Genomic DNA, 12,250 nt, shown 5'->3' with positions numbered 1-12,250 from the left:
TTTGATCTGGATTTATAATTTTATGTAAATATTTTTTTAATCTAGCAGCAATACACCCAGATGCAATTTTGTACACAGTATTTAATAAAGTTATAGGACGCCAGTTCTTAATATAGTGTCTAGCTTTGTCACCTTTAGGTAGCAAAGTAATTACACCATGTCTTTGTGTGACTGATAATATATTATTTTTATATCCATAATTTATAGATCTAACAACAAAAACACCAATGTATTTCCAAAAAACCTTAAAAAATTCTGAAGAAAAACCATCAGATCCAGGTGATTTATTAGCTTTCATACTAGAAAGTGTTTTTGAAGACTCACTAAAAGTAATTTCACCCTCTAAAGAATCTGATTCCGTTTCGGACAATTTAGGAATGTCAGCATATATTAATTCATTATTTAAACCAAAGTTGACATTATCTAACTTGTTTTCATATAATTTTGTATAAAAGCTTTTAGTTTCAGTCAGGATTTTTGTCTGGTCATATATTACCTCCCCTGAATCCAACTCCAATTTTGGTATAATCTTACTAATAAAATTCCTGGACTCCAGTTTACAAAAATAACTTGATGGTTTTTCTCCTTCTTCAATCCGTTTTGCTCTACTTCTAATATAATTGCCTTGTAATTTATGTTTTCTAAGCTTTTCTAATTCCTGATTTTTGTTATATAGTAAATCTACATTGCTTTCAGAAATATTCTTTTCAATGTCTTTAATTTCTTTCACCAATTCTTTTTCCTGTTTATCTTTTTTCTTTTTAATATATGATGAATAAGAAATAGTTTTACCTCGTATTTCCATTAACAATGTTTCAAGGAATAACTGATCATTAATGGTGAAAAGAATATTTTCATCTGGCAACTGGTGTAAATTGTTTATATTATAAACTGGTAAAGCATATTGTTTCTTAACTTGAAGTATAAAATCTCTAATACACTCTAAATAATCATTATCATACAGTAAGGAGTTATTAAATTTCCACAGCCCTTTTCCTTTCTTAAAATCATTAAAGACAAGTGATATACTTATGGCCGAATGATCTGACCTGTAACTGGATTCTATTGTACATGTTTCTAAACTAGACAACAATGATTCAGATATCAAAAAAAAATCTAATCTGCTTTGCTTAAGAGGGGATCGTTTCCTCCATGTATATCTACGTAAGTCTTCATGTAACTGTCTAAAAGGATCTATATATGCGTAAGTCTCGATAATCTCTAAAACCTTATTTCTAGCTTTTGGGTTATTTATACCCTTATAATTATAACAATCTATAGTAGGATCTAAAACCAAATTAAAATCTCCACACCAGATAACATTCTGGCATTGCATATCATCAATGTGCATTTGTATATTTTCATAAAATTGCGGGGTGTCCGTATTTGGACCATAAATATTGCATAATAATACATCATGGCTTTCTATAGATATCTTAAGTAATAATAATTCCCATCAATATCACCTTTTTCAGCAAGAACCTTGAAATCAAAATTATTATCTACAAGGACAGCAACTCCTCTAGAATTTGAAGAAAAGGAACTGAAATAGCATTGAGATCCCCATAAATTTCTGACCTCATTTTCATTATCTTTTGTAAAATGTGTGTCCTGCAAACAATATAAATTATATTTCAATGATCTCAAGTAATTAAAAACATCCCTGCGCTTTGCAACGTCGCCAAGCCCTTGACAATTAACGGATATTATCTTAACCATTAGGTAGCAAAAATAAGAGGTTCTTCAAATTCGATAAATGATACTCACCGGAACCGGGACTCGAATGCATTTGAGATTGAAAGAAAAGATTGAAGATTAAGAAAAGAGGATAAAGAAAAAGTATATTAGGGAAAGGACAAGTAAAAAGCATATACATTGTGATGACAGCACACACGCTCCTGCATATATACAGGCAACCTATTATCAGTCAAAATAATATACGTAGAATGTTACCGGAAGTCACCATGTGTCACTAATCGGACGGCCCATCAGTACGGAACACTTTTATCCGGAATTCTTACAGAACATAATGTCACCGATTTTTGCTTCCACATCGTCATAAATGTCAAAGATGACTTTAACCCCTCCAACCTGGCCATAAACATGTCCATTAAAATACCAGGCGGACGATATTTGGTCATTCTTTGCCAATTTGTTGATGAGATCGGAGTTAAGTTTTGTTACATCATCACTGAGACGATATGCACCCTTAGATTTCCTTTTAATCTCCGATCGTTGTTTCATTATAGCCGATTTTGAATTGTTGTTTTTTAGTCTTACTAAGATCGGTCGATCGTAGCCTTTTCTTCCTGGGATACGATGAATAGCAATGATGTCTTCATCATTCAGGGTCGCATTCGTATTTTCCTTGATCAAAGTTTGCACAACAGCTTTGGTATTCTCGGCCGCTTGTTCTTTCACCCCATGGACTTTAATGTTGTTTTTCCGCGAATACTGTTCGTTCCAATTGGCCTTACTCATTGCGGATTGTGCCATTTTTTTTAACTCTTCATTTTCTGTTGTCATTTCATGAATTTTTGATTTTAAGTTTTCAATTTCATTTTTTGGGGCATCTATGATATCGATGAGTGTTTTATTTTTTTCGTCCCACAACTCTTCCATTTCCACTTTGTGGTCATTTAAAATTTCTTTTATTGTCGATGTTATGACTGTTTTTAATTCATCATTTTTTACTGTCTTGCCGACACATTCCTTAAAGTTTTTCAATTCCGCAACTATATCTCTCAATACATCATCCTGAGAGTTCGAAATTTTCTTTTCGTTGCCCATGCTTTTATTCAGTGAGTTATCCGTAGATAAATGAACAGGAGATTTCACTGGGGCAGATTTACTCGCAGCCCGTGTTCTCTGAGCCATGCAAAGGCGTTACGTATGAGTGTTCGACTAGTGCTCAACGACTACCGATAAATGTAGATGGTAGATAATGTACATACCACTTGTTCCCTGCTTCAAAATAAATGTGGAGCACAAAATCACCGTTACATATCGTTGATCCAATTATTCCATTCACTCAAAAGCAAGGCAATATAAAGAATATGCCTGTAAAATTGCGGAGCTTGTGTTTACACGCACCTGTCGCTCGCTGCCATTTCCGGAAGTGCGATAGGAATCTACAACCTGCACAACACCGTATGGTGGATTGTTGACCTTGGTAGAATGTACAGCATTTACAGCGTTACCATACTGTTTGAAAACAACGATGGATACGGTATGTAATTTTGTATGCATAGTATATTGATAATGGTGTTCGTTAATGATGATTTGCAGATTCTTATTTAAAAAGCAATTACTAGGAAACCAGTATTAATATGCATTTTAACTATATTAAAGTGAGAATTATTAAGACCTATAAATCACAAGCTATATTTATTAAAATATAGTAGGAAATAGTTTTTTTTTCTTGTTAAAAAATTCATTAAACTCTATTACAGATAACTCAGCCATGTCGATCGAAAATAGGTATTGAAGGCAAAATTAAAAGAAAAAAGAAACAGAAAACGCAGTTTTTTTTAAGTTTTGTAAATTCTTATCACTGTGATCATGTATCATTACGAATACTTGACATCGTTTTGAAATCAAACCCTGTTTAAGCAAAGCACATAACAAACAATTGTGATTTAGCAGTTAAAACCCTCAGTTTAAAACATAATGTGATTCACTTTGAAAACTCCTACCACCTACTTTTTATAATCAATAGATTAAGAGAGAGAGAGATGTAAGTTACCTTTATTTTGTAAACCATTAGGATAAACACAACAGAAGGTGCCTCTGTAATTCTGTTAAGAAATTTAAACATCTGTTGACTGAAATGGATGGCATTGGAACACTATACTGTAGGTTATCGACAACGTGGACGTTTTGCTGGATTTTCTTTGTATGTATCAACCACTGATGATATACAGGGTTCAACTCTGTGCTACAAGGACGGACCACAGTTACCACCCCTAAATTTTACAACCACGTGTACAGGACAGGGGCGTTACGTCATCTTTTACAATGAGCGACTTAATGGAGTTACCTACCCTGACGGATATGAAATTCAAAATGTCTTCACTGAACTGTGCGAAGTTATTGTACAAGGTACCGGGAGCCGCCAGGCTCGAGGGCTGATATACAGCGAACGAGGGCTTATATAAAATGCGATATAAAATTTGCCATGTTATGATTTTTATATCATATACATATAAAAAATATGAAAGAAAGAAAAACAATCAAAAACATCATGCGGTAAGTGATTATTGTAAACAAATCGCTCCGTGTCTATATTCCACCTCTAATGAACTTCCCTGAATTTTTTTTTATATCACACACCTTGTGTTTACGTCACACAGGTAAGCGAATTTTTAAGTTTATATCACATAGGACGGAGAAGAGTATATTTTATATAAGTATACGATATACTTGGACATCAATCTTTAACTGTGTAGTACTAATTATGTAATCAATGAAATGAATTCGGTAAATCAGCATGCCCTGTTGATATGTAAAGGTTTTTTTATTCTGTTGACATAAATGCTAAGGGTGTATTTTGAAAAAACAGGCTCGATAAGCTATCTGTACGAATTTTCAAGTTGAAGTGTCTTTTTATCACAAGAAGACCAGCGATAATTATTGGTGTTGTCCTGTATTTTCTTAATCTTCCGGGATAAAAAGCATATGTTAAGACGTGTTTTTGAATAATCGGAAACAATGGATATAATTACATTTCTTTTACATCTTGTGGGATTAACTTTTGTATTTACATATGGTATGTGACTCAGTTTATATTTGTAATAATTTCTGTATCAATTAATTTAATGCAGATACAACAAATTTCATGTAACTAAAATGCAAAGTAGTCTACAAAATCGAAGTTTGGATCATAATAATAAAAAAATAACAGGAATTTCATCTACTTTAATTAAAAAGCTGCTGAAGAATATTTCAAATCAATCTTATTTAAATAGAAACATTTTGACATGCTTAAATATAATAAAATATCCATAAAGCGATTTGAAAATCTACTTGTTGAGTAATATCTTTTATTAAAGAAAAAAATCAGTTGTTCCGATAAAGATAAGTAGACTTACGTTTAATTAATAGCAACACGGCACAACACAATGACAAAAAAAGTTGAAGCATAAACTGCATAAACACTGCATAAATCAGGAAAGTTCATCGCAGTGACTTACTCCTTATAACAGAAAACATTAACAAAATTTATCTCAAAATATCGCAATATATCTTGAGATTTATTTTTTTCGTACAGATGATCTGGCCTACAGAAAAATTGCTACTCAATCCCAAACCTATCCAGGTGGTTACATGTATTATGATGCAAATAACGCAGTTGATGGAAACACAACAACTTGTACGAGAACAACAGAGATAGGAATATTCAACCCTCACAACAGCGTATGGTGGAAAGTTGACCTTGGTAGAGTGTACAGTATTTACAGCATTAACATACTGTTTAAAAACTACGACGGATACGGTATGTAGTTTTGTATTCATGGTGTATTGATACTTGTGTTCGTAAATGATAATTTGCGTATTTTAATTTAAAAAGCAATTACTAGGAAACCAGTATCAATATGCATTTTAACTATATTAAAGTGAGAATTATTAAGAACTATAAATCACAAGCTATATTAATTAAAATATAGTACGAAATGGGTTTTTTCTTGTTTAAATATTCATAATATTCTATTATAGATAACTCAGCCATGTCGATCGAAAATAGATATTGAAGGCAAAATTAAAGAAAAAAAGAAACAGAACACGCAGTTTTTTTAAGTTTTGTAAATTCTTATCACTGTGATCACGTATCATTACGAATACTTATCGTTTTGAAATCAAACCCTGTTTTAGCAAAGCACATAACAAATAAATGTGTTTTAACAGATAAAACCCTCAGTTTAAAACATAATGGGATTCACTTTGAAAACTCCTACCACCTACTTTTTACAATCAATAGATTAAGAGAGAGATATTTAAGTTACCTTTATTTTGTAAACCATTAGAATAAACACAAGATAATGTTCTTCTGTAATTCTGTTAAGAAATTTAAACATCTTTTGACTGAAATGGATGGCATTGGAACCCAATACTGTAGGTTATCGACAACGTGGACGTTTTGCTGGATTCTCTTTGTATGTATCAACTACTGGTGATATACAGGGTTCAACTCTGTGCTACAAGGACGGACCACAGTTACCACCCCTAAATTTTACAACCACGTGTACAGGACAGGGGCGTTACGTCATCTTTTACAATGATCGACTTGATGGAGTTACCTACCCTGACGGATATGAAATTCAAAATGTCTTCACTGAACTGTGCGAAGTTATTGTACAAGGTACCGAAGTTAAAATTATAAAATGCGCACAACAATTCTGTTGGCAAATCATGTTACACTTTTTTTAATGCCACACAGACAATTGTTGAAAATATGGTTATTTGCAGCAGATCTTTTAGCCATAGTGAATGCAACAATGAGGTAACAGCAGCTTAAAAACAAGCATCTTAATAGACAATCTAGATTATATATATGATTTGTTTCTAAACCATGTTATGGAATGACGTTTTGAAACGAATATCTTATTTTCGTTATTAAAAAATTAACTGATATTGTTAGTAAATAAATTATTTAGGAAACAATTCATCACGTTTCTTTGAAACTATAGGTTGTAATAAATCTGGTGTGTATGGGGAAAACTGTAACATCCCATGTCCCATCAACTGTAAAGACAGCATTTGTAACATTCAAAACCGATCATGTATTGGCTGTAAGTCTGGATGGACGGGACAAACCTGCAGTACAAGTACGATATTTTTTCACTGTTCAATATAGTTAAGCGTTTTACAAAAAAAATGGTCGAAACATAATTACGTGTATCAGCGTTTTACATTTCATCATCGATCTCCTTGCAAAAACAATTTAGTGATACTTGTAAAGTTAACATTAATGTTTATTCTGAATCGTTTGTCATTTTACAATTTTAATATTTTGTCCGAAGAATCCGGAATGTATTACAAGGTTGGAATTTTAACAGGCAACATTATTGTAAAAGCCCTTGAAAAAAAAAATGATTTTAAAATGATATCTTTGTTGGCCACACTGGTTTCTAAAGCCAAATTGCCTTTATCACGTTATAATAAAGTTAATTCCTCAAGTATGTCTATACGTAACCATTCCTCTGAGTATTTAGTATTTAGTCAATTATATGTGCATAAACTACGTTGAGCATTCCGGTGTTCATTATTTATATTTTGTGTTCCTTTTAAAGGGACCCTTTTTTTCTTCAACTTCAACTGATTAAATGCAATCTTACATTGAATAAAAAAGATTTAATTTCAAAGTCATGTGTTTATATGATTTGTTTTGCATATTTTATATAGAATGTATCGAAGGGTGGTATGGTGTCAACTGTAGTCAACAGTGTAAAGGACACTGTAGAGGCGGTGCCACCTGTAATCACGTGACTGGTCTGTGTCAGAGAGGCTGTGCTGATGGATGGACAGGATCTATGTGTGAAAAAGGCATTCATGGAGACTAATTATTTTAATGCGAACCTCATGCACTATCATCAACGAAATAAAATCGTTAACCAATATTCAAATCAAAATATAAATTATTACATGGCAATTTTTATATCGCATCCTTTATTAGCCTGAGGTTGTTGTATATCAGTCCGAGAGCCGCCAGGCTCGAGGGCTGATATACAGCGAACGAGGGCTAAAATAAAATGCGATATAAAATTTGCCATGTTATGATTTTTATGTCATATACTTATAAAAAATATGAAAGAAAAAAAAACAATCAAAAACATCATGCGGTAAGTGATTTTTGTTAACAAATCGCTCCGTGTCTATATATTCCACCTATAATGAACTTCCCTGATTTTTTTTTATATCACACACCTAGTGTTTACATCACACAGGTAGGCGAATTTTTAAGTTTATATTACATAGGACGGAGAATAGTATATTTTATATAATTATACGATATACTTGGACATCAATCTTTAACTTTGTAGTACTAATTATGTAATCAATGAAATGAATTCGGTAAATCAGCATACCCTGCTGATATGTAAAGGTTTTTTATTCTGTTGACATAAATGCTAAGGGTGTATTTTGAAAAAAACAGGCTCGATAAGCTATCTGTACGAATTTTCAAGTTGAAGTGTCTTTTTATCACAAGAAGACCAGCGATAATTATTGGTGTTGTCCTGTATTTTCTTAATCTTCCGGGATAAAAAGCATATGTTAAGACGTGTTTTTGAATAATCGGAAACAATGGATATAATTACATTTCTTTTACATCTTGTGGGATTAACTTTTGTATTTACATATGGTATGTGACTCAGTTTATATTTGTAATAATTTCTGTATCAATTAATTTAGTGCAGATACAACAAATTTCATGTAACTAAAATGCAAAGTAGTCTACAAAATCGAAGTTTGGATCATACTAATAAAAAAAATAACACGAATTTCATCTACTTTTATTAAAAAGCTGCTGAAGAATATTTCAAATCAATCTTTTTTAAATAGAAAAATTTTGACATGCTTAAATATAATAAAATATCCATAAAGCGATTTGAAAATCTACTTGTTGAGTAATATCTTTTATTAAAGAAAAAAATCAGTTGTTCCGATAAAGATAAGTAGACTTACGTTTAATTAATAGCAACACGGAACAACACAATGACAAAAAAGTTGAAGCATAAACTGCATAAACACTGCATAAATCAGGAAAGTTCATCGCATTGACTTACTCCTTATAACAGAAAACATTAACAAAATTTATCTCCAAATATCGCAATATATCTTGAGATTTATTTTTTTCGTACAGATGATCTGGCCTACAGAAAAATCGCTACTCAATCCCAAACCTATCCAGGTGGTTATATGTATTATGATGCAAATAACGCAGTTGATGGAAACACAACAACTTGTACGAAAACAACAGAGGTAGGAATATTCAACCCTCACAACAGCGTATGGTGGAAAGTTGACCTTGGTAGAGTGTACAGTATTTACAGCATTAACATACTGTTTAAAAACTACGACGGATACGGTATGTAGTTTTGTATTCATGGTGTATTGATACTTGTGTTCGTAAATAATAATTTGCAGATTCTAATTTAAAAAGCAATTACTAGGAAACCAGTATCAATATGCATTTAAACTATATTAAAGTGAGAATTATTAAGAACTATAAATCACAAGCTATATTAATTAAAATATAGTACGAAATGGGTTTTTTCTTGTTTAAATATTCATAATATTCTATTATAGAAAACTCAGCCATGTCGATCGAAAATAGATATTGAAGGCAAAATTAAAGAAAAAAAAACCAGAACACGCAGTTTTTTTTAAGTTTTGTAAATTCTTATCACTGTGATCACGTATCATTACGAATACTTGACATCGTTTTGAAATCAAACCCTGTTTTAGCAAAGCACATAACAAATAAATGTGTTTTAACAGATAAAACCCTCAGTTTAAAACATAATGGGATTCACTTTGAAAACTCCTACCACCTACTTTTTACAATCAATAGATTAAGAGAGATATATTTAAGTTACCTTTATTTTGTAAACCATTAGGATAAACACAAGATAATGTTCTTCTGTAATTCTGTTAAGAAATTTAAACATCTTTTGACTGAAATGGATGGCATTGGAACCCTATACTGTAGGTTATCGACAACGTGGACGTTTTGCTGGATTCTCTTTGTATGTATCAACTACTGGTGATATACAGGGTTCAACTCTGTGCTACAAGGACGGACCACAGTTACCACCCCTAAATTTTACAACCACGTGTACAGGACAGGGGCGTTACGTCATCTTTTACAATGATCGACTTGATGGAGTTACCTACCCTGACGGATATGAAATTCAAAATGTCTTCACTGAACTGTGCGAAGTTATTGTACAAGGTACCGAAGTTAAAATTATAAAATGCGCACAACAATTCTGTTGGCAAATCATGTTACACTTTTTTTAATGCCACACAGACAATTGTTGAAAATATGGTTATTTGCAGCAGATCTTTTAGCCATAGTGAATGCAACAATGAGGTAACAGCAGCTTAAAAACAAGCATATTATTAGACAATCTAGATTATATATATGATTTGTTTCTAAACCATGTTATGGAGTAACGTTTTGATACGAATATCTTATTTTCGCTATGAAAAAATTAACTTATATTTGTAGTAAATAAATTATTTAGGAAACAATTCATCACGTTTCTTTGAAACGATAGGTTGTAATAAATCTGGTGTTTATGGGGAAAACTGCAACATCCCATGTCCCATCAACTGTAAAGACAGCATTTGTAACATTCAAAACCGATCATGTATTGGCTGTAAGTCTGGATGGACGGGACAAACCTGCAGTACAAGTACGATATATTTTTTCACTGTTCAATATAGTTAAGCGTTTTACAAAAAAATGGTCAAAACATATTTACGTGTATCGGTGTTTAACATTTCATAATCAAGCTCCTTGCAAAAACAATTTAGTGTTACTTGTAAAGTTAACATTAATGTTTATTCTGAATCGTTTGTCATTTTACAATTTTAATATTTTGTCCGAAGAATCCGGAATGTATTACAAGGTTGGAATTTTAACAGGCAACATTATTGTCAAAGCCCTTGAATAAAGAAAAAATGATTTTAAAATGATATCTTTGTTGGCCACACTGGTTTCTAAAGCCAAATTGCCTTTATCACGTTATAAAGTTAATTCCTCAAGTATGTATATATGTAACCATTCCTCTGAGTATTTAGTCAGTTATATGTGCATAAACTACGTTGAGCATTCCGGTCTTCATTATTTATATTTTGAGTTCCTTTTAAAGGGACCTTTTTTTCTTCAACTTCAACTGATTAAATGCAATCTTACATGGAATAAAAAAGATTTAATTTCAAAGTCATGTTTTAATATGATTTGTTTCGCATATTTTATATAGAATGTATCGAAGGTTGGTATGGTGTCAGCTGTAGTCTACAGTGTAAAGGACACTGTAGAGGCGGTACCACCTGTAATCACGTGACTGGTCTGTGTGAGAGAGGTTGTGCTGATGGATGGACAGGATCTATGTGTGAAAAAGGCATTCATGGAGACTAATTATTTAAATGCAAATCTCATGCATAAACGCTCGTTACCATAAAACGTTGTTACCAAATTATTTTGAATTTGAATTTTCCATAAGTTGTAGATTTATTGCATGTAAAATGAAAAAAAAAATCCGAGTTTGCATCTCCAAAAGATACTTAATGCACGTACAGTGTTTAAAGTAAATCAAATACTTTGAATTTTGCACTTTCCAAAAGATGCGTATACGATTTTATGAAGTTATTTAGTTGATCTTATTCTGAAGCTGAACTCAACTCTATCAAAGATAGTAAACTCATTTTAAATTGTGTTGTCTTGAATATTTTTCTCCTCATTGTTATTCTGACCAAAAGTTATATTAAGCAGGTTTAAAAAAACAATACTTGATAATATTTTATCGAAACGTTAAGGGTTTTTTTCATCTGATTTCAGTATATATATTATTAAGCTTGTATTAATATTCGGAAGATATGACGATTTATTTCCTTAAAAACAATCGTTTTTCCCGAGGAAATAAAACTTCATATAGCCTGACTCCTGCACTAAATTGTTTTTATACCGAAACAACCAATTTTAACTAGTACAATATAAGACTTAAAAATATATATCTGAAATTCATTCTTATTTTTGTAAGAAGAAATATTGTTCAGAATCACAGATAGGATAGTAATTAAAGTGTAAAAACACAGGAATCTATTTCACAGATGAAATGAAATTGAAAAGTAACCAATCTTGAAGATAGAATAAAGACATTAGAAATGACGAAAAAAATATTCCTTAAAATGATTGATCGGCATGTAATGTATCACTGGCAAGCTCTCTTAATGTAATGCAAAAGCATTACGGCACATGCAATAAACATGATAAAAAGGATGCATCCCTACGTTTTGTTGATTCAGAAATAGCAAGGCTTAAATAAATATTACACTTAGAAGGCGATTTGTGCTTCTGGTCAGAATTCCTACGCATAATGCGAAACACGTGATTTTTTAATCATATAGGTGTATAGATAAGAATACTGTGTTTTAGTATTTTACATGAATTTAAAGATTCACATGAAGCTGTCACTGCATTGTAAGTATTGAAGTGCTGGTGCAATGCGTGCACTAATAGTTA

At 31.8% G+C, this 12,250-nt stretch overlaps 2 protein-coding genes across 2 annotated transcripts in view; one reads left to right on the top strand and one right to left on the bottom strand.

Moving 5' to 3' along the window:
* LOC128171686 (multiple epidermal growth factor-like domains protein 10) overlaps nt 1-12,250 on the bottom strand; it is a 295,355-nt gene that overhangs the window by 256,587 nt on the left and 26,518 nt on the right. The gene's annotated exons all lie outside the window — the stretch shown is intronic.
* Nucleotides 5,175-11,155, top strand: LOC128171690 (multiple epidermal growth factor-like domains protein 6). Its single transcript, XM_052837462.1, has 8 exons — nt 5,175-5,494; nt 6,116-6,358; nt 6,687-6,824; nt 7,402-7,542; nt 8,861-9,085; nt 9,710-9,952; nt 10,281-10,418; nt 10,989-11,155. The coding sequence occupies exons 1-8, from the start codon at nt 5,326-5,328 to the stop codon at nt 11,144-11,146; spliced, it is 1,455 nt and encodes a 484-aa protein (XP_052693422.1). The 5' UTR covers nt 5,175-5,325; the 3' UTR covers nt 11,147-11,155.

Source organism: Crassostrea angulata, chromosome 2 (assembly GCF_025612915.1).
Source record: "Crassostrea angulata isolate pt1a10 chromosome 2, ASM2561291v2, whole genome shotgun sequence".
Taxonomy (NCBI): domain Eukaryota; kingdom Metazoa; phylum Mollusca; class Bivalvia; order Ostreida; family Ostreidae; genus Magallana; species Magallana angulata.
The sequence above is the reverse complement of the archived record's forward strand: the minus strand, read 5'-3'. Positions and strand labels throughout refer to the sequence as shown.